The 24,245-nt window shown below is 37.7% G+C and overlaps 1 protein-coding gene across 3 annotated transcripts in view; it reads left to right on the top strand.

Moving 5' to 3' along the window:
• larp4b (La ribonucleoprotein 4B) overlaps positions 1–24,245 on the top strand; it is a 58,481-nt gene that overhangs the window by 21,767 nt on the left and 12,469 nt on the right. For all 3 annotated transcript variants that reach the window (XM_055151526.1, XM_020932025.2, XM_055151527.1), the window contains exons 3-11: positions 11,316–11,457; positions 17,829–17,996; positions 18,832–18,910; positions 19,342–19,478; positions 20,581–20,684; positions 21,290–21,400; positions 21,480–21,533; positions 22,345–22,551; positions 22,902–22,999. In XM_055151526.1, the coding sequence (XP_055007501.1) occupies positions 11,316–11,457; positions 17,829–17,996; positions 18,832–18,910; positions 19,342–19,478; positions 20,581–20,684; positions 21,290–21,400; positions 21,480–21,533; positions 22,345–22,551; positions 22,902–22,999 (1,100 nt within the window). The remainder of the gene's footprint in view (positions 1–11,315; positions 11,458–17,828; positions 17,997–18,831; positions 18,911–19,341; positions 19,479–20,580; positions 20,685–21,289; positions 21,401–21,479; positions 21,534–22,344; positions 22,552–22,901; positions 23,000–24,245) is intronic.

The following is a 24,245-nucleotide window of genomic DNA, read 5'->3' on the forward strand; positions in this document are numbered from 1 at the left end:
ATCACTCCAAACACAACTTTGGATGAGTAAATGATGAGCGTGAACAAATATAACGTGGCTAAAAGCTCTGAGAAGTCTCATTTTGCACAATACGTCTCAAACTCAAGTCTTGTCCCAAGTCCCGCAGGTGAAACCGAGTCACATGCCACAGTTTGGGACTTGAATACTATGTCGGAAAAAACAAATTGGAGGTTGGCAGTATTGACAAAAAATCTCAAGTGCATTATTATCTTGTAAACAATATATGCCCATCTGAGTTCCATAACTTATGATATCAAGTTTCACACAACATATTTGTAACAGTATGTTTATCCTCTCTCTGCATGAGTCAGGGATACAAGCTTAAAGGGTCAGACTTGTCCCACTGAACTTTGACTGATAGCAGCACATGACTCCAAACGCAGCCAAGAGGACGCCACCATTCACCCCACCACACATGCCAGAAACTTCTACCATCACTGGGTACCACTTTAGCCGGGACTCTCATCTTCCAATCAGAAATCTAAACTAAATTTCAACTAGACGAGAGTTGTCAAAAAATATAGCGAATCTGACAATAAAACTATTGTTGAAACCAGTTGTTTTTTGAACAGGTATAGATACTATATAAGTCACACAGGACAGAAATGAACCTTTCCTGAAATACTTTTTAGAGTGATCTTGAGCTATATCAAAAGTATCAGAGCACATAGACTAGTATACGTCTATGGACTACTACTGCTATTATGGAACCTACTTAGACAACTGAAGAATTACACAGATGTATGTACCGTATTTTCCAGACTATTGAGCGCATCTGAATATAAGCCACATCAACGAAATTTTAACAAAATTTTAAAATTGTACATACATCGGCCACACCTGAATATAAGCCGCATGTGTCCATGTCTTCAAGAACGTTTTCAAGTGTGGGTCGTCTGCTTTTATCACCTCTGAAAGCTTTTGTCGTCTTTTTGCATTGAGTCAGTTTGTCACGCTGCCTTTGCCAAAATCACCATCAACTCATTGATGTCGAGTTCACGTGCAGCAGCTCTGTTTCCTTCTTCCACATTCACATCAATCTCCGTTAAGTTAAAAGCTGCATCATCTGCATTTCTTCATGTGTTTTCCATGAGGAGGGTGTGTGTATGAAGCACAAAATAACTGTTCAAAACACAATCAGACTGCATCTTCCTCGGCGCATCACCCCCGTCTCTCCCTGCGCTCTACTGCACATGTCTCCTGCAGAAAGAGTCTCTGTTCTGTCTGTATCATGTCAGTGTCTTGGAGGATTTCAGCAGATTTCAGACTCTCTCGGGGGCGGGGCTAGTTCTGTCAATCAGGTATGAGTGGATGTCCAGCTGTTGACGTTTGAGACGTTTCTTCTCGTCATTTACGCACAAGGGTAAGACATATCCCCCTCACTAATGTTCATTTAACATCATAACTTATTTTATCACACAACGATAAACTATTTGAGTGCGCAGACAATATCACTAGCTAGTGTATCAGACAGCAACGTTTTCTGCACTCAGACCATATATATGAATGGACAATGTGCCAAACAAAGAATCCGTCCATATATTCGCCATATGGTTTTATTAGCTGCAGGGTTCAAAGTGTGAGAAAAAAAATAGCGGCTTATAGTCTGGAATTTACTGTATATTAAAACAAAGGACTACAATTTAATGTTGAAAATTACATTCTGTTGTCTAAAACTATTTTTATCGTGGTATCAGAATCTGAATAGAGGATCGACTCTTTATCAAAATGGAGGAAATGTTAGTACTGTGGTAACACTTCTCCTCATTGGAAATCTACACCAAATTTCAACTTTCCTTTTCTCAGTTTAGTTCCTGCAGCCAGTTTCAACGAGCCCTGAAGGCAAAGGGGAAGTGAAAGTCGTTTAATCCAAAATTAGAGCCTCTTGTTAATTTTCCAATGTGAAGTTCACACGTTAGAGATTGGAAAGGCTGATTGGTATCGATGAGGAAACAAAGCAGGCAGAAGCACCGGGTGGGTAATGCTCCAGGCTACAGGGTTCTGAGCAGAACAAATGGCCTGGTCAAGATTTACTCTATATTCAAACGTACGGGAATGATTAAATACATGCATTATTTTGTAGGAACGTGCAATTAATTATATGTTAATTAAGATTTAATTATTTCCTTTAGAGATAGACTGAGACTGGGATTTTTTTACGTGGTCGTTACCGATAGTTTAGAATAGAGAAAACAAGTAAGATGTGCCAATTTTTTTGTACATATAGTACCGATCTTTTATTTTCCTCCAATTCTTCTTATTTAAAATTATTACCAACAAACCCACCGCCCCTTTTTACCACAAACCTATAAGAGAGCTGTGTAGTCACGCTTTGTGCAATTGTCTCTTCGCATTTATGTGTTAAAATAAAGCTTTATGTGTACTCTTTAGACAACAGATCGGGCAAAACAAAATATCGGTCTGTGCTGAAAGCTGGTGCGCTAAAAAGTTCAAATATCGGTCTAATGTATCAGCCCATTTCTAGGGATGTAAACAGTAACTAAAATATTATGATATCGTCTCATCAAAGTTCTCACAATAATATCGTGGACCATCACAATATATCAAATTACAAGTCTCTTTGCTGAAATGAAGCAAAGAGAACTACATAGACCATGATCCTTTGCTCCATTTCAGTGTAGACTACATGAAGAAATAAGTTGTAAGCACTTTTAAGTCTTAGTTCTTTAGATTAAGTCTTGTCAAGGCATTTTAAGAGGAAAAACGTAATTGTTAGCCTCCACAAAATATCCCAATAAATATCGTACTGAGAGATTTGGATATTTTTACAATCCTAATCGTGAGCCTCCCCACCATATCATGAGCTTTCCCACGATATCGCAATAAATATCGTAGTGTGAGGTTCATACCGTGACACTATCGTATCGTGAGACTTGGATATCGTTATACCCCTACCCATTTCTAATTGCCAATACTATACTTTGATCATATTAATCGAGAGTTCCACAGCCAGTCCTCTGTCAGTAAAAACATGTGGAGGTCAGACATTGGAGGGAATTCAACTTTTTTTTAATTTATTTTTTTATTTAATGATTCAAAAATAAAAATGAAATTAATATTGAACACATTTTTATTAGTTTTTAATAAGACAAAATAAAATAAAAATTGTTTTGTCATGTTGTTCAGCCCTAATTATTTAAGATTGTTAAATTCATATACAGTATTGCTTCTTTTCTTGCCACAGTACGAATATGTCCAACTCCATTTAATAAGGAATGGACTTGATACTCAATAGCGATTCTGATACCACAATTATAATAAAAACACTCTTTTTTTTAGACACTAGAATTTTTATTTCACCATTATAGTATAGTATATTCTTGTGGTGGTCTTATATGTGTGTAATCCCTCAGTGGTCCAGTAGGTTCCACAATGGTCCATGGGTGTGTACTAGTCTATGTGCTCTTCTACTTGGTCTGATCCAGCTCATTCAAAAGACATTCAGGAAAGGTTCATTTCTGTGGATGACTTTTTAACATCAGTACTTGCTCAATGAGTTTTTTTGATAGTGTTTGTATTGATTAGTATCTGACGTTCTACAGTTTTTTACAGCCCTAATACTAACACACTAGCACTGTTTGAAAATCCAATATGACTGTCACATGTGTGGACTGACCAGAAATCCCGTGACTCATTTATCGAGGTCTGTGGGTGACCAAAATAATTTTATTTTATCAAATTACAAAGATGAATGATATTTAAAAGCTGTAAATTTATATGATCTTTGCTGAAAGGACAAACATTTGATTCATTGCTGTTTAAAAGAGCAGTAATTAGAATATCTTCAAAGTCTAGATTTCAATTTAGATTTTATTACAATCAGTGAACACTTAAGATCTTTGTATTGCCCATAAACTGTATATTTATATTTCCAAATATGAAGTGAACATGGGGGCATTTCCGACTCTAGTGACTCTGTTTCCAATTTAATCTTCGTTTTATTCTTAAAATGTTTGTATTAACGCGCTCTATGTTATACTGGTGGTTATTTCGCTATTTTATTTTAACCGGAAATAAATTCCTATTCCTCGTGGAACATGTGGAACTTGGCTCCACAGTTCGGCTTCATACGGCCTCAATGAGCTTCATTTGACTGGAGCTGAATACTATAGGTGATGTCACTCTTCCTTAAGCCACTTCTTTGTATCGTTTATGGTGCTGCCTTACAGAGATGACTAAAGCTATCTGCTGTTTCAGAGAATTCACACGTCATTGTGATAAAATTCACCTTTCACTCACTCAGAGCAGACAGAGGCAGATCAGGTCAAGAGTGGGAAGAGAAAAAATGTCTGCACCCTCAGCTAATAAGTGTGCTATTCTCCCTAGAGTTGACAAAAGTATTGAAAATAAGATACAAATTGATACTAAAACTTGTATCGAAACAGGATATTCGTTTGAGCAAATATCAGTATTAAAAAATGTCATTCACAGGACAGAAATGAGCCTTTACTGAAGTATCTTTTGTCTAGAGTGTTTTTTTTAAAAATTATTATTTTTATGATCATTGTGGTATATAATTGGTATTGAGTACGTTCCTGCCTTCTTTCCTTCCTACTTTCCTTCCTTCTAGCTTTCTATGCGTTCTTCTTTTCTTCTGTCCATCCTTCTTTCTTCCAATCCAATCCAACTTTATTTATATAGCACATTTTACAAACACAGACTAGACACTATGTAAATAAAATAAAATTAATAACAATAAAATAAAAAGAAGCAAACCAGTAAAAAACATCAAAATACTCAAATTAGCAATAGAAAAATGGAAAATAAAATCAGTAAGACTTTCCTCTGTCCTTCCTTCTTTCTATCCTTCTGTCTTTCTTTCTATCTTTCCTACCTTCCTTCTATCCTTTCCATTCATCCTTTCTTTCCACTATCTTTCCTTCCTTCTTTCCATCCTCCCTTCTATCCTTTCTTCCTTCTATCCTTTTCATCCTTCCTTCTGTCCTTTCAACCTTCCTTCCTTCTATCTTTCCATCCATCCTTCCTTCCTTTGATCTTTCCTTCTATCCTTCCTTCCATCCTTTCTTCTATCTTTCTATTCATCCTTTTATCCTCTCTTCCTTATTTCCTTTCGTCTCTCCATCCTTTTTTTTTCCATCCCTCCCTCCTTTCTCCTTTCCTTCCTTCTGTCTTCCCTTCTGCCCCTCCATCCTACCTTCTTTCCTTTCGTCACCATCCTCCTTTCTTCTTTCCTTCCTTCCTTCCGTTCCTCCATCCTACCTTCTTTCCTTTCGTCACCATCCTCCTTTCTTCTTTCCTTCCTTCTGTCCTTTCAAACTTCCTTCCTTCTGTCTTTTCCTTCCATCTCTTCCTTCTTTCCTTTCCTCCCTCTCTCCCTTCCTCCCTCCCTCCCTCCCTCCCTTCCTTCTTCCTTCCCTCCTTCCTTCTTTCCTCCCTCAGTGAATCACTTCCTGTCTCTCCCTCTAACCTTTCCGTCTTCGTTCGAGCGAGATCAATATTTTAAACATGTCTCCAAAGGTCAGGCCCGGTCCAGAAGGGGCTCCTCCGCGCCGTGATGTCACAGGCCCCCGTTGCCATGGCGACGGGGCGGACGGCGGTGGGCGTTTTATGACACAGCCAATCGGGGTTATTGGCAGTGACCATCGGTGTGAGCAGACACATGCTTTACGGCCCGGCGCGCAGGAGAAGGCTCACGTCAGGTTTAAGAGAATATACAGCTACGAGTCTCGCCAGTACACGAAATCTCCCATGTGATCTTCTTAGAGCTTCAGCAACTAGAAAAAATTTAATGTACCGTAGACATGAGTCATTTTGTTTAACTGGGCATAGATTAGTTTGAGGCGCAGTTTAAAAGTATTCCAGATGCAATCATTTACCTTTAAACGGCTTATATTACATTGTTTTCTGATCTGTTATGTTGTTTCCTCATCACAAACACACCCAGAGTTTTGTTTCATTCATAAATGTTTAACACACAAACCCTGCACATTTAAGCTGAATTCTTCTCTCAAACTGAAATCACTAATACAGGAAGTGCTCCACTGTGTTTTTAAACTCCATCCACCTTCACTAGAATCATTTGGATGATTACAGACCTGGAATTTCCAATCTCTACTTAATTTAAGGGAAATGGAGCTCTGAACTCAAACTACCACTTCATGACATCACAAGGTGGAACAGAGCATACTGAGCTTAAGAGATGTAGACAGACTGATAATAAAAGGTAACTCAAACATGTGAATGAAACAAACACAATTTTTGAGGAGGTAACAGCGTTATAAAATGGCTTAAAGCTCACAAAGAGTCAATTTTGTGTGACAGAAGACCTTTAAAGGGTACCCACTTTTTCATTGCTATATAAAATAACAAACTATTGCATTGAAATTGTTGGGCTTGGTGTTCGCTTAGTCCCAATTTTGGAATTTGGAAGTTTGTAATATTTTGGTCATTATTTATCGTTGATTTTTTGGAAGACTCATTAGAAAATTGATGTAAAGAGTTATTTTCAGAATATTTGTTATCAGTTTGTTCTTTTTTTTTTCCTGCACAGTTGCACAGGAATTTCCCGTAAGTGGATCTGAATTAGGGGTGGGTGATATATCGATATTTTAAATATATCGAGATAGTTTTTAAACTCGATATGAATTCTGACATATCGTATATATCGATATAATGCTTATATTAAATTCTGATTTCGCCGCTTCGCTTGTTTACCTTCTCTCTCGTCGCCCGCGCCGCCGCCGCCTCCCTAATTTTGTTCGCTCGTGTCTACTTCACTTCTCACTACCACCGTGAACGCTGAAAGTTGGTCCCAGTGAAAAACTTCAAGCACCACGAACCTTTTCCACCATTTAAAGACAAAACCACCAGCAGCACATCCTCATATTCCAACGAGTCATGTCCTTTAGCCCGAAAGAAGCTAAACGAGCTGAGCTGCATGAGAAGTGCTGCTTATGCAAATGAGACATGCACTTAAGTTTCGTTTCTGTAAAATGTAAACACACGTGCGCAAAACTGCATTAAACACATTATTATCGCAAACGGGCTGATGTGGCTCTATATTCGTTATGCTTTATATATTGTAAAGTTTAGCAATGTAAAGTTTATTTATGCAGAATATTTTAATTAATAATCTGCTGTAGTGTCACTTGTACAATAGAGTTTGGAAACGTTGGGTTTGATCTGCAGTGGATTGTGGGATTAAACCTCAGAGCTTCTACTGCTGGATAATAACATGGATCTATTGAAATAAGGAACATCCTGAGCTTCTTCTTCTAAATGAGCTCATGGTTATGGTTCTGGTTTGGATAACAGAGTTAATGCAAAGATGAGCTTGTTTTGAGTTGTTTTATTTATGAATGAAAAGAAGGAAATATGTATTATTTCTTTTATTTTACAGTTAAATTATTATTTATGTAATTAGTTTTTTTTTTGTAATCTTAAATGTTCCTATATGAACTGCTGACCTCTTACACTTCAATTTTTAAAAAAAAGGACCTTGTGGAATTTGGCAGATTTGTTTTTGCAGTTTTCAGTTTTAGGGGGTTATTTTTTCTTGAACATATATCGAGATATATATCGTATATCGAGATATAGCAAAATATATCGAGATATATTTTTTGATCCATATCGCCCAGCCCTAATCTGAATGCATTTTTTTAAGGTGTTAATTGCCAACACTACACATATATAGATCACTGATACAGTTTATCAGCATTATTTTGTATCCTCTTTTTTTTTTTTTTTTAATCCAAAATAGGCCCTATCTTCTTTTGAATAGAATAAGGATTGCTAGATCACTGAAACATGCATGGATGACAAAACCTTCAGGAATGATTTTGATGATATTCTTGGTAGCACGTTTTTTGCAAAATGCCCTCTTTATAGTCTTGTTTATGTTAAAGGGACAGTTCGGAATTTTGGACATAAGGCCTCATTTCCTAGTGAGTCAGAGTGTTGGAAACGTGTGGAGACACTTTTTGAAATATTCCATCCAGTCCTTGTATTTGCAGAGGTCACTGGTGCTAGGCTAGTGCATGTCAATGGCCATAGTTATCCTGCCACTAAAAACAGTCTTACTCACTCCACAAAACACCCGAAGAAAATCTATTATTACACCAGACTGTCCATGTGAATGTCTGTGTCGACAGAATAATGTTAGAAATAAAACTATCCTTGCATCACATGAATACATATATTCTCATATATCAGTCCGCCGCTGCCAAGTTTTCTATCAGGAAGTACAACTCACTGCTGCCGCTCAGACATAAATCCTTCAAATGCAAGGTTGGTTTTACTTCTAAAATTATCGACACAGACATTCACATGGACAGTCTGGTGTAATAATAGTTTTGCTTCGGGTGTTTTGTGGAGTGGGTAAGACTGTTTTTAGTGGCAGGAGAACTATGGCCATTGACATGCACTAGCCTAGCACCAGTGACCTCTGCAAATACAAGGACTGGATGGAATATTTCATAAAGTGTCTCCACACGTCTCCAACACTCTGGCTCACAAGGAAATGAGGTCCTATGTCCAAAATTCCGAACTGCCCCTTTAAAGAAATCACTTAAAAAATAACTTTTCTTGTGGAGGGTCTGTCAAAATGTTATTGTTATAGATATGTTATTGTTTCACAGTCTGGCATTAAACATTTCTATCTTCATGGAAACCAAAACAGGCTAAGTTACAGGTCAGATCTGGGTATGGGTGACCCCGCTCACACTCAGAATGTTTGTTTTGAGCTATAAAACCACCTGTAACTGAATAAATGTAAAGTAGAGCTGTTTAATGTCATACTGTGGAACATTCCTTGCAGAGAAATTACATATCAGTAGAAACAAACAGATGACAGACCCCCGACCAAGAAGTAACAGTCCTTTAAAGTATTTTTTGAAAAGTTTAGAAAAAAATGTGTGCAGCCCTAACATACAGGAGTAGACGGATCTTTATTTCCTAGCCTGTAATGATCCAATGACTCAAACTGAAGCACTGACAAGCGGAGAGGAGGCTGTGTCCTATCGGCTTGTGCCACGTCTAAGCGGAGCTGTTCATTCATGAGAGAATCAGTCTCGGAGACCACAGCCCCGATGTGATGGAGCTGATCTGGACGGACACGGCGGTGGTTTGTGGACACTTCTAGCGGTTACACCCGTCTTATGGTTTACGTCTTCATTATGGATTGGACCGCTTTACCTGAAGTGAGATTTTGGTCTGCGATGAACGAGGATGGGAATGTTGCCATGACGACGACGGCGTTGGGTTACAGTCTGTTTACATGTGATGCGTGTGTGTTTCACTACTACGTCCAACCGGTGAGTATGTTTGCGTTAAAGGAGCTGTATGTAGGCCGAGCTGTTACTGTGTGAAAAAAGCTCTGATAGTCACACCTGAGACTGGGTTGTCACTAGGGTTGTCACAGTACTAATATTTCAAACTCTTTTTCTAAGGAATTCACTCGATACCACAATGAAGATAAAAAAGTGCAAATTTTTAGTAATAAATGTATTTTTACATTCAAAATAATAGAACTTTCTTTATCTTATCTCTTATGTTAATTCTGATAAAGCTCAAAATGACACTGGAAAACTCAAATTTTGTCCTGTTGATATGATTTTATTTTTTATTTTTTGCAGTATTGATACTTGCTCAAATAAGTATCTAGTTTCAGTATTGGTTTTATCCTTTGTCTTTATCTTATTCTTATATTAATTCTGATAAAGCTCAAAATGACACTATAAACTGTTCAGGAAAGCTCAGATTTTGTCTTGTTGATTTGATTTGATTTTTCATTTTTGCAGTATCAATACTTGCTCAAATGAGTATCTAGTTTCAGTATTGGTTTTATCTTTATCTTTTTTTATATAAATTCTGGGAAAACTCAAAATTACATTTTAAACTGCTCAGGAAAGCTCAGATTTTGTCTTGTTGTTATGATTTTATTTTTTCTTCTTTGCAGTACCTTGTTTCGGTATTTATTTTGGTATTTACTTTGATCACATTTTACGTACTTTTGACCACCTTAGTTGCCAGTGCCTAAACCTATGTATAGAGGCCACAAGCCCATGTACACACACACACACACACGTACACACACGTACACACACACAAACGTTTATGGAGAGTATATACTGCACCAGCACAGGCACTGATTCATGATGGCTGCAGGTGCTGGGGTTTAGCTCGTGACCGTTCAGATCAGAGAGAGGCTTTTTAGCTCTAAACCAACTGGATTTCGGCTTTGAAACTGGCAACCCAGATGAGATGTGACACTCATTCTGCTTTCCGAGTGATGTATTGTCAGACTGAACGATCATCCAGTCTACAGTTCCTATTCTGTGTTGCACTGATTTACCCCTTGGTGCGAAATACTGAAAATACTAATTGTCAATTTTTTCATATTAATTAGAACTGCAACTAGAAATATTTTCCTAATCAATCCAGCAATTATTCTTTTGAGTTGTTTAGATTGGGTAAGGCTAAAGTGGTGCTGAGTTTGAGGACATTCTGATGGAGTATTTTTGATTGATATTTGATTAGTAAATTTGTATAGTTGGTTAGTTGTGATCAGTCGATTTGTCAGCCTTAGAAACTGTACACAAACAGACAAAGCTAACCAGAAGTGTTCATGGCGCCATGTTCTCTAGCTCTAATTGACGTTACATTGAAAAATTGTCCCTCGTCTCTCTGTAATTTCTGCTGTGAGCTTCATCATTTTGGTTTTAAATGTTCATATTAACCAGCTCTACATGATCCATGGGTTTTTATTTCCTTTTATTTCGTCAATAAATCAGTTCTTAATCCAAATATGGAACTCATGAGCTTCATTTGACTGGAGCTGAGCATTATGGGTAACTTCACACTCCCTTAGTCCACTTCTTTATACAGTCTGTGGTCAGCTCTAATATCATGTTTTTGCAATCCATCCAAAATGTGCTAAAACTGGCCTGAAAATGTCTTGGTTCTGTTTCAGATATTGCACAGATATTTAATATAGGGCGATATATATAATGCAAAAGTACTAACATATCATCTTCCAACTCTCTTTTATGACCTTTTTTTTATTAGATTGTATTGTTAAAACATGTTAGCATAACTTACATCCTGCAAGTATCACTTTACTTTATCAAAGATTTCCCACAGGAACACAGTGTCTCTGGCATGGGTCCTATTGAAATGAATGCGAGACCCTGCAACAGTATCTTCCTTTGTGCTCTCAAGGACATATGTTGTGTGTAACTGAATGTATAAGTGTGCTTTTGTCCTCCCCCTCATTCTTTCCTAAGTATTAATCTCACTCTGGTGTGTCTGTGCAGGAATCCGCCAAGGTTTCAGACCTCAACCCCAATGCCAAAGCATGGGCCAACCACATGTTTAGCCTGGAGCCCAGTGGCAGCGCAGACAGCACACAACCATGGAAGGACGGCTGCGAGAGCCCAGCCGACACCGGACCAGAGGGTGAGTGGTTCTGGACGTAGTAGGGGTGGGACGAGATACAATTTCCATGAGACGAGACACTGGGGATGTAACAATAACTGAAATATCATATCGCTAAAAGTCTTGCAATAATATCGTGGGCCGTCACAATATATCAAATTACAAGTCTCTTTGATTTAATTAATAGTTAAGATTGAGTTAGAAATACAGATGGAACATTGTGGGGCCCAACCGTTATGAATTTTGTTTTCTGCCGATATGATACCGATAAAATGGGAGTTGGAGCTGCCAATAGTCAATATAATCACCAATATATTTAATGATTCACTACAAATCGTGAATTGTTTAAAAAACTTAGGTTTGACTCTAGTGGATTTAAAATTGGGTTTGTTTAGGCAACATTTATTGTTATTCTGCCTCTTTATGTCATATTTACAGACAGTAGGTCGGCCTAATGGCATTTTTGCATCACAGTTTAGCCACTAGTAAAGAAAGTAAACTACCGCTATTAGCCTTTAGCCGTAAATGTTTGCACGTCGCGGTAATTAATTATACGTGTAAATGTGGATCATTCACACCTCTATTCACAGCTCATTTACATATCAATGCAGGTTCAGTAACAAATATACAGCCAATGTAGTCACTTTACAGTCAGCCAATAGAAAACAGCCTGGTGTGAGAGCTACAGCAGCTAATCTCTAATCAATGGGAAAGAACCAAAAGTAGTTTCAAAACAGACACATTTCCAACACTCACCACTCACACAGGCTCCTCCTCACATCACAAGTCTGCACTAATAAATGTCCTTTTAATCCAGACTCAAACCGATTGTCCATAAAAAGAATATATCTGTGTCTGTGAGTGTAAACAAGCACACGTGAGTGACGTGACTCTGTGGTGTGTTCAGGGACAGTACAGACACACACACAGACAAATGACTCTGCAGAAAAATACTGATGTGGAACCACATATTAGGACATTTATCTGACTGTAAACTGGATTAAATGAACATAATGTAGAGAGTCTAAGCTTTACTACAAGGTATACCATGCCCATGTGAAATATCGGCCCATATCGGCAAAATTTAGGGCGATCGTGATATGTTTCTAAGAGCCCATATTGACTGATAATATCGGCCAAACGATATATTGATTGGGCCCTACTACATAGACCATGATCATTTGCGCCGTCTCAGTGCAGACTTGACATAACAAAGTAACTGTTATAAGCACTTTTAAATCTTAATTCTTTGGATTATGACATTGGCATTTTAAAAGAGAAAAGTAGCATTTTCATTTTTATTAGCCTCCACAAAATATCGCAACCTAAAAACAGCCCAGCTAATGTCTTACTGACCAAGCTAAGCACAAGATCTGGAGACTGGTTCCTTGGTGCCTATTCACCCCAGCACGATTTAATGATGGGTCAAATGCAGAGGACAAATACAGGAACAATAATGTATACAGAAAAAAGTTTTAAAAATTTGGCTATTTTTGAATATATGTACTGAACTTTTAAAGGATCCATATTGCGTTAATTTCTGATCTCTTAGGATGTTGTTTCCTCATCAAAAACATACCTAGAGTTGTGTTTTGTTTCTTTCCTAAAACATTTAGTTCCACCTTGTGATGTCATGTGGTAATACAGGAAGTGCTTTAAAAAAGGACTCTGGGTCGGGTCACGTTGGTCAGGTGCAGTGATCGCAGTGGCCAAACATGCACCGCCGTGGGCCTCTTAGTACCGTGGTGATTCATTTTTGCGGTTATTGCGACAGCCCTAGGAATGACCAATCTCTACTGAACTAAAGATAAAAGTAGCTGTTCACTTGAAAACTTTTCCTTCATGACATGACAAAAGGTGGAGTATTTTGAGCTTTGGAGATGAAGACAGATAAAGGTTACTGTTCTTGAGGAGGTGACACCATTCTAACATAGCTTAGGGCGCACAAGAGTCAATTTAGTGTAATATAGCACCTTTAAATGGGTTATAAGTACAGGGCCTTACCGATCTTCAAATATGGGCGTTTGCAGAAATACCTGCTATCAGCCAAATCTATTTACTGTGGCCGATATTCCAAGTGCGAATGTTATACCTCAATATAAAACACAAAATGATTCCTAGTCATCACGTTTTAAAAATAATACATTAGAGATGGGTGATATGACGATCAAAAAATTAAAACTGTGATCTCATCCCTCTTACAATCTGATATATGACCATAATCCCCACCTCCTCATCATACTGGTGGGCCTCTGTCATGCTCATGAGTGACAGGTGGGCTTTCAGAACTTTCAGAAGCAGCAGATGACTTCAGTTACCTCCATAAAGTCAATATAAACACTCTACATGAAGTCTCCGTGATGCTCTAAGAAAACTGTGATATTACATTTTTAGAGTTTCACCCGCGGCTACAATGGTTTCTAAATTTAGAGACACGTAAAATCATTTATGCAAATAGTTCAGACTGCGTTTGTGTCTGTCTGTGTCATTTTCAGATGCCTCTTTAATCATTTAGAGCCAATTTTCTGTAATCAGATGTGAATATTCTTTCTTTTACAATAACGTCGTAATCATTCACTTATGAGCAAAGGTGGGTACTACTCAGTTACATTTACGTTTAATTGTACTTTTCAGAGTACTTTTCTAGCAGCATACTTGTACTCCGACTTGAGTAATATTATTATTGAAGTAACAGTACTCCTACTTACTGTAAGTGCGATTTATTGCTGAAGAAAATCTAGACAATAATACATGAATGACAATACTGAAACTAATTTATTCCACTTACACAATAAAGCTTAAGTAGAAGTATCTTTTTAAAAAAATTCGAAATGTATAATATAGTTAAAAACACAAACTGCAAGAAAGAAAGTGCAGAATGAGACACTGCAGTACTTGTGTCTATGAGTCATAGAACTAGATAGAATTTATTCATTCCTTAATTTCTCAAATCTTATTGTATAACAGGAAAATGACACAAAATTCCCCATGAGTACAAAGAAGAAGTATCATGATGTATACTGACCCCTGAAAATGATTGTTCCGTCTAACATACCGTATTTTCCGAACCATAGGGCACTCATAAGCCTCCAACCCCATCAAAAAATGACTGCGCGCCCTATACACGAATCCACTCGGGTGTCCCTGCACGACTTCAGTAAACTACAAAGCCGCAGCGCACGCAAACACACACGGAGCAGACAGCGACCGCACGGAGAAACACACCCGCAGACACACTCATCACTCCACGCAGACGAGGAACGGAACGGAGGAACGAACCGAAAAAGCTAGCGCAATGTGTCACTTCTAGACACAACTGAATAACTGAGTCACAAGTGAACAAAGCCGAGAGTCACCGTGAATGTGCCAAACAAAGTACCACTGACCCATCGAACTGTTGTGTTTAATGTGCCTTTTAGTCCAGTGTGGTTTATATGTGCAAAAAGTTTGAAAATAGATCATTCAATGACAGTGCGCCTTATAATCCAGAGCGCCCTATAGTGTGTAAAATACGGCATATTGAAGTCAATACAGTAATTACCATGACAGGCCTTTATGTTGACAATTGCATAGTTGTGTTTCTTTCACCGCTTCTACTCAATTTTGTGTCTATTCTTTAAAAATACCAGATTTAGTTCATCATTTCTTGTTTTGCTCTTCCATTTACTTTGCAGGTGCATTGTGCATTTTGGGTAGAAGGTCCGCCACCTGCTTGTTTCCATGGAGATTACTTTGTCTGAAATGCTTCACAATGTGGCATTAAGCATATCCATCTCCCATTCATTCAGTTATGGATGTTTTTTTTACCTGGCCATCCTCTGCACAGATCTGACAGTATCCTGGTCTGGTGGCATCTCCTGCTTGTTTTCATGGAAATAGTTACATTTAATGCCATACTGTGAAACATTCCAAGCAAACCAATTACATCGTCATGCAGACAAAAATATAGGCAGACCTTCCACCAAAAAAGTTACATAGTGCACCTTTAACTTCAAATTATAAATCAGATATTACGTCCTGAGTAGTTCTTTTCCCAAATACTTTTTACTCCTACTTGAGTAATTTCTTTGACCACTACTTTGTTCTTCTGCTTGAGTAATATTATTTTGAAGTAATATTAATCTTACTTAAAGGTGCACTATGGAACTGTTTTTTGATTGAGATTGTATCTATGCATATGTCATTACTCTGTCTAGAATGTTCCACAGTATGACATTAAGCAGCTGTGCTTTACATTTATTCATTCACAGATGGTTTTATAGCTAGAAAATCCCTAGAAAAACAGGCATCCTGACTGTGAGCCTGGTCGCCTCTCCACAGATCTGACCTGTAACTTAATCTGGTTTGGTTTCCATGATGTTAGAAAAGTTTAATACCATACTGCGAAACATTCCAGACAAAGCAATAACATCTCCACAGAGAAAATCATCTGACAGAGCCTCCACCAGAAAAGTTACACACTGCACCTTTAAGTACTTCTTTTGTGTAACAAACGACTGCTCTGTTTAAAATCTGGAAAACTTGACTTGGGCTGATTCACCCCTTCACATCTGCTCTGCTGTTTCTAATTTCATAATGAGTAAATAAAATGTATCAAGGATTTTTTTTAATTCTGAAGAAAGGACAGTTTATCTCCCAAGAAACACGTGGACTTATTTAAATTTTGACCCCTAGTCTTCTTTATAGATCACAGCAGCACATGTAATAAAAATTTGATCCATTGTGTCCATTGCTTCAACTCAACATCAACTTTTTGTAGATATGTTTGACTTCATTTTCACCACAAAAAAAAAAACATGACTAATGAATACATCGTTAAACTAGTAAACATGCTGGGGAGAGCACAGACTACAGCTACTAGAACTAACGATTTTAGTAGTTTTCTTGTGATAAAATGTTTCCATTAATCCACTAGTCAAATAATTATGGGTAGCTCATTTGGTAGAGTAACCGTGGTAGCCCCACTCTTGATATAAACATTAGTGGTTAAGCAGTAGGGCTGGATATCATAAAGTTAGGGTTAGGGTGAGGGTTAGTTATAATACATACCACAATACATACAGCACCCTACGATACATATCTCGATACTGTTCACTTTTGGTTCGATACAATATATTTCAAATTGATTCAATACGACTCAATAAAAAATAAAGGCTAATGCTGCCTCTGATACCATAAGTCTTTGTTGAACCACTTTGTGAGCAAAGTTAGTATGAAACTCTCCCATTTTACTCATCAAAACAGCGAAAAGGTCAAATGTGTCGCATAAGTTGCGACATGAGTTTCCTTCCACTAAACACCAAAACTGTAGCTCTGTAACACAATAATTTAGTAAAATAAATAGGGGTGTAATGATATCCAAGTGTCACGATACGATATCGTCACCGTATGATCCTCACGGTACGATATTTATTGCGAATATCATGGGAAAGCTCATGATTAGGAATGTAACAATATCCAAATCTCTCTGTATGATATTTTCACGATATACATCTCACGGTACGATATTTATTGTGATATTTTGTTCAGGCCAAACAGCTAAAACTGTTAATATTATGCTACTTTTTCCTCTTAAAATGCCTTGACAAGACTTAATCCAAAGAATTTCGACTTAAAAGTGCTTAGAACTGTTATTTCTTCTTGTAGTCTGCACTGAAATCTAGCAAAGGATCATGGTCTATGTAGTTCCCTCTGCCTTTTTTTTTTTTTAGCTATGGTTGCACCATAACTCTTCATTTAAGCAAAGAGACTTTTAATTCGATATATTATGATGGTCCACGATATTATTGTGAGAAATTTGACGATATGATATCACAATATTTCAAGTATTGTTACATCCCTAAAAATAAGCCAAAAAACTCTCTTGCCGATATATTGATACAGCAGCTCATTATATCAATACTGTATCATCACATTAAATGATATTTTGATATTTTTGCACATCCCTTTTGAGTGGTCAGATCCACTGACCCACAGGTTGGTGGTGTGATTCCAGCTGACACAGATAAATGCTGTGTTTGTGTCCTTGGGCATGACACTTTAACCCCCTCGCCCCCAGTGTGTGTGTGTATGAGTGTGTGTGAAGTGATTTGAGTGCCTTGAAAGTGGAAAAATGCTATATAAAAATGTGCCCAAGTAAAGGTTGAATCAAAATCGCAAATTGATCTATACAAACACATTCTGAAACTCTGATTAGTTTTTTTGTCCATATTTCAGTCTTAATGTCAATTCTAAATTCTATAAAATATAAATGAAAAATCCTATTGCAGTGCTTGTTGGAAAAAGTGAAACAACTATGATACATTTTTTATACTATTAAAATTCTTAAAATGTGGTTTGATTTATATCTCTCCAGTTTTCCCCCTGAAAATTGAACGATGTGACTGTTCCAGGGTATGAAGCCATTGAGGAAAAGGCCTATAAGGAGCCCCTGGTGACAGAGCCAGATGAACCTCCGCCAGCCCCAGTGATGCTGGAGGACCCTGCTCCAGTTCACTCGTCCTCCTCCTCCTCCGAAGCCTACACAGAGTTCAGTGACCCCGGGCAGACTGTGCACACAGGTAACACGCCGTACACAGCTTCACTGCTCTAGAATGGTTCTGTCATTCCACACTGCTATCGCTGGCTTTCACATGATGTTACAGCATTCTATTGGCCAATATTAATTAATACAGATGATCTTAAATTAAAATAGTTAAAATACAAATTAAGTTGTAATAGAGTGAGTTCTCGAGTTTAGTCAATAATTGTGAATTTACCTTTTGAATGTATATTGTGATTGTCATACTCGCAATATAGCAACAAAAAATCTAGCTTTCATTAATATTTAATTTTGCTGCCTCATTTTTGTATTAATTAAAATCGGCCTGTAGAATGTTGTGATGTCACCTGAAACCAAACAATAAGAATCACAAGGCTATTGAGTTTTTTATTTTTTCTATATTCTCTAATTTATAACGTTTGGTACTTTTATTCCATAGAATTCTTGTTGTAATTGTAGGCTGTATTTATAAATGGGCATACTTAACGTACTAGCTGTTCCGTTGCAAATAGGAAGTGTTCATGGGGTTCGCTTGCAGCTCCTTCGACTTTTTTTTCCCATTTGACTTTACACTGAAAAATTGTCATCCCTCTCTCTGTAAGTGCTGCAGTGAGCCTCATAATTTTGGTCTTAAAATGTTTGTATTAACCCGCTATACATGATCCTGGTGTTTTTGGTTTTTTTTTGTTTTGTTTTTTTCACTATTCTGTTTTTAAATAAATTACTATTCCTAATGTGGGACACGGCTCCAGCCCAGTTTAAGTTTTATAATGTGCGGTCCTGTGTGAAATAGCAGAAGTATGTAGCTGTATTATAATATATCTGCCATTAAGAGCTCTTGTGTCTGTGCACAGGCAGTGACACACAGCCCGAATCTCCTCAGGATGGACTGAGGGAGCACCTGAAGAAGACACTGGAGTTCTGTCTCTCCCGGTGAGGTTACGCTGTGAATCCATGACCACTGTGGATCCATGATGATAGTCCAGTCATTCATGCTTTTATTCATTTTTTCAACTGTTGAAAAAATGTACAAAAACATTTTACTTTTAGTTTTTGCACTGCATCTGTCAAATCTCACACTGGGTTCAGACCACATGCTGTGGAGGTCCTGTGGAGCTCTGAATTCTTTCCGTAGGGAGTCTATATCTCCACCACAGCATTTCCCTTAATCAGTGAATAGTTATCGCGTGAACAGGTGGTCTCACATGTACACCTTCAAAGATGGTGGCACAACAGCAGAGAAGCAGCAAAACCACTCTGACACTGCAGTCGCAGCTGGACCTGGTGCAGTCAGCGTGAAGTGTCTCTATAATTTTTGTCCAAATCTTTTCTAAACTTTTCTGTGCTGTGTTTTATGTTTTCAGGGAGAATCTGGCCAGTGACATGTACCTGATCTCACAGATGGACAGTGACCAGTATGTGCCAATTGTGACTGTGGCAAACCTGGACCATGTCAAGAAGCTCAGCACCGATGTGGAGCTCATCGTTGACATTTTACGCTGTAATTCACCACTTTAATATTTATTTATGGCTCTAACATCAATAGTTGCAAATAATCGACCACAACAGTGAGACAAATTGGCTCAAAAAACCCATATCTGATCATCACAATGTTACTTTTAGCCAGAGGTTTTGCTTTAGGTAATTCCATATATGTACTCCTTCTCTGCAGTGTGCATGTTACTTTATATTCACCACTTTATTATTTAAGCTTCTCTGTCTCATTCTAAAAGCAGAGAGTGACATCTGGTACTTAGAAACTGGACATATTTTGTTTTTCTTACAATTGCTGTACTCAACTTTTTTCTAGTGTTTGGCCCTAGCTCAGATATGTTATAAAAGCAGCTCTTGGTGTCCAGATGAGACTGATCTGTGCTGTCTGTATCTGCTTATAAAGCAAATTATTGTCCAAGAATCAGAAAGTGCACTGTTAGCATACTAGCTTTACTGTGATGACAAAGCTCCCCTCTGGACTCTGGAAGTTGTGCAGATTAACTTGTTACAGTGAATAATTAGGATGTGTTAACAAAGTGGGAAATAACTCAGGATCACTGCATATTGTTTAAAATGAAGTAGTTCACAGTAACAGTAACATTCAGACACTGGGTGTGTTTAATAACATTTACCAATTACCAATGATGAAACAAAAATGAAGAGAGCTTTTATATTTTTTTAACATTTGTTTTTACGAATTTATCCAAGCTCTACACATTTGAATACCAAAAAAACTAAAGTTGGTGAAGCTTAATTAAAGTCTTAAATTGTGTGTAAAACAGACGAGCAGGTAAGTCTCCGCTGGATGCATTTTAACAACCCCTCATGGGAAATCAGACTTGCAGTGATAATGATTATAGGTTTGGTTTGTGGCTTTTTAAGCAGCTAACTAACCTGGTCTTAAGGGTTTGTGATTTATTTTTTCTCTGAAGTGGAACATAAGGCTAATTGGAATGTTTAGGTTTAAAAATACTATCATATAATTAGAACGTAGGTTACAAGCTTTGCACAATTTATTATAGTAATGAATAATATAATATAATAATAATATTGATGGATGTTTATTTTTATTTGTGATCCTTCTGATTGTATATTTTTTCTCTTTACAGCTTTGCCATTGGTCCAGGTGGATGAGAAAGGGGAGAAGGTGCGGCCCAATCAGAACCGCTGCATCGTCATCCTCAGAGAAGTCCCAGAGAGCACTCCTATAGAGGTATGGACACTTCATCAACACTGCACCAATCACTTTGTAAATTACTGACCTTTAAGTTCTCAAAAAGAAACTAAAAATCCTATATTATACAAAATTGTGAGCCATAAGCCATGTTATAATGTTGCTACCTCAAAAACGGACCAGGAGTTGTTTTGTTTCACTCACACATGTTTGAGTAATCCTTTATTATTAGACCGTATACACCTCCAAAACTCAAAATGCTTTGTTCCACCTTGTGATGTCATGAAGCTGTAGTTTTCAAGTTTGCGGCTCCTTTTACCTTTTAATTCAGTAGAGCTCGGCAATTCCAGATCTGAAATTATCCAAATGATTCTAGTGAAGGTGTATGGAGTTTAAAAACACAGTGGAGCACTTCCTGGATTACGACATGACATCACAAGGTGAAAAGGAGTGTTCTGTTTGAGAGAAGAACTTAGCCTAAATATGCAGGGTTTGTGTGTTAAACATGTGAATGAAACAAAACACAACTCCAGGTCTGTTCTTGAGGAAGCAACATTATAAGATAGATCAGAAAATAATATGGGCCCTTTAAGAAAAATTATGATTCCTTTATTACTGTAATTGTGTATTTTATTTTGTTGAAGGAGGTTGAGGCTCTGTTCAAAGGGGATAATCTACCGAAGTTCATCAACTGTGAATTTGCCTACAACGACAACTGGTTCATAACGTTTGAATCAGAAGCAGATGCACAGCAGGTAGGACGTGCTCTGAAGCCCTCATGAATGTGAAGAATCTAAACAACAAATCTAACACTGAACACTGTGTCTGCTGCAGGCATATCAATATCTCCGAGAGGAGGTCAAGACCTTCCAGGGAAAGCCTATTAAGGTACTTATCATAAAGACTCACATGAGGTGTAACAGTGAGCAGGGACTTCCACAAGATAATACCCATTTGTTTTTTTTTCATTGACTAAAGAATAAAATAAGGGTTTGATGGCTTGATGGGAATATGGAGTGTGTTTATTAAAGCTACTATCTGTAATTATGTTTACCAGTAGTTTGCAGATGTGACACCCTTTGTTCAGACTCACCTGTGTTCTCTGGTCTTCTTCTGTCAGGCCAAAGTCGGTACACTGTCAGACAGCAGTAACATAGATACCATCTAGTGGTGATGCGTGAGAATGCAACAGGAGCGGGTCTACTAATCTATTTTTAAAACTAGCTTTAAGACACATCAGAACCAGAAAAGCTTGGACATTGTCAATGAACAAAATAGAGTAGGAATGTCCTTCAGTGATTATGGTGCAAAAAACAATGAAGAATACGATGACAAAAGCAAAATATATTAATAATAAAAAGGTAATGAAGTAATAGTTTATTAAAACTTATAAAACTTTCAGAAACTCTATAAACACCAAAGTTATGAATGGATTTGGCTGCATTTATTTATTTATTTTAATATATACTTTTGAGCTGTAGGCTTGGTTATCACAATGTCTATAGTTGGTCAGTCAATGAGGAAAATACATGAGAATTTAATTACTGACATGAGAAAAGCCTGTCCACTGCTCCACCCCATTTCCCTTGTATCTAATGTGTTTATCTTTTGTTTGCAAGTCTCGGTGTTGCTGTACATGTGTCTGGCAACAGTAGAAAATTCTCCTTGTAACACTCAAGCCTCTCTTTCTCTCCTTCAGGCGAGGATAAAAGCGAAGGCAATCGCTATCAACACTTTCATGCCAAAGAACGGTTACCGGCCGGTGGAGGTGAACCCGTACGCCCAGCGCCAGTACCCGTCCTACTACATCCCCCCAATGTACAGCCCCCAGCAGCAGTTCCCCCTCTACAGCCTCATCACGCCCCCCACCTGGTCCACTACGCACAGCTTCATAGACCCTGCACTGGTAAGAGACATGCCCTCCAAGTGTAAATATGGGTTGGCAAAAGTATCAAAAATCAGATACTAATTTATACTGAAACTAGTATTAGTTAATTAAACACTTGGGTATCAATAGTAAAAAAGCCACAAAAGTCACAGGACAGAACTGATCCTTTTCTGAATAGCTTTAGAACGATCTTGAGCTGTATCAGAACAAGTATAAGAGCACTTCAGTTCTACAGTTTCTTTATTTTGTCTATAAATGATTTATGGACCTAGCTCCAAATTCTCCCCATAACCACTAGCATCGTTATGGTTCATAGTGATGTATTAATATGAGCTGATTCATTAAATATTTTTCTCCTCTGATTTCAGGTTGCACCTTTTCACAACAGCCAGTTCCTAAATGGCTTCAATGGTTTTAAACCAGCCACGACTCCACTCACTGTCCGACACTACTCCCCCAGAAACAGGTCTGTGCCCCAGCTACACACACAGCTCACTCATGACTTATTAACGCTTTAAAATGACTACATCTTTTAAAGGGAAATAAACTCTAAATTAACCTGTTTTGCAACTAGACTGTGTATATGCGTTTGAATAGCATCATCTACTGTTCCTAGTCATTTTTGGGGCACTTTTAGTGCAGCTTTGTGGTAAAAATTCTACAAAAATGATTGTTGGCTTCAGTGGCCACTGTCACTTTGAGTTATGGTGACATCCCTCTGCCCTGATCACAACCACCTGACTGCAGGAGCGGAGTTTGAAATGTGGCCGGCTGTTGGACCAGACCCCGCCCCTCCTCCTCTCTCACTCTTTTCTTTAGCCCATGTACTGCCCAGTTTAACGGCTCTATTTGAAATGTGTTTTTGGACAGAGTTTAGGTGTTTAGTCACACTTTAACTAGTCTTTAAAGCACGAAGAAAGACTTAATTCAGAATGGTCCTGTCTTAGCAACTACTTGAAAGAGTAAGGAGTTAGGATTAGGGTATTAAGTATTTACTAAGTCTGAATCCTTCTTGATAAATGATTTGTTATTTTAAAAACACACCTTGTTTCTTGTTTTATACACTGTCCTGTTTATTGCATTTTATCATTGTTATTATGCTTTTTAGTAATTTGGTGGGACGCCAGTGGCAAAAACTGTCGTTGTGTCCTTAGGCAAGACACTTCACCCACATTGACTAGTATGAAAGTGGTGTGTGTGTGTGAGTGACGGTGGTAGATGGAGGGGCCGATGGTGCAGTTTTGAGTGAATGAATAATGAAGTGTAAAGCTCTTTGGGTATCTTGAGAAGCGCTGTATAAGTGCAATGATTAATTAATTCATTCATTAAAATAAATGTATTTGTTCAGAACTTTTAGCAGTGATGATGTGTTTTTAAACCTGCTTTATAAACAGACCTTGATAAATCTGACTAGTGTTGGCAAAAGTATCGATAAACAAATACTAATCGATATTAAAACTAGTATTGAAACTAGATACTCATTTAAGAAGGTATCAATACTAAAAACGTCACATTCACAGGACAGAAATGAACCTTTCCTGAATGTCTTTAAAATGATCTGGAGCTGTATCAGAACAAGTAGAAGAGCACATAGACTAGTATACACACATGGACCACTGAGGAATTACATAGATATAAGACCACATGGGAATATAAATAATATACCATAATATAAATGGAAGTGCTATGATTTAATGTTGAAAATCACATTC

Source organism: Boleophthalmus pectinirostris, unplaced genomic scaffold, assembly GCF_026225935.1.
Source record: "Boleophthalmus pectinirostris isolate CB_2022bp ecotype Guang Dong unplaced genomic scaffold, ASM2622593v1 HiC_scaffold_16, whole genome shotgun sequence".
Taxonomy (NCBI): Eukaryota; Metazoa; Chordata; class Actinopteri; order Gobiiformes; family Gobiidae; genus Boleophthalmus; species Boleophthalmus pectinirostris.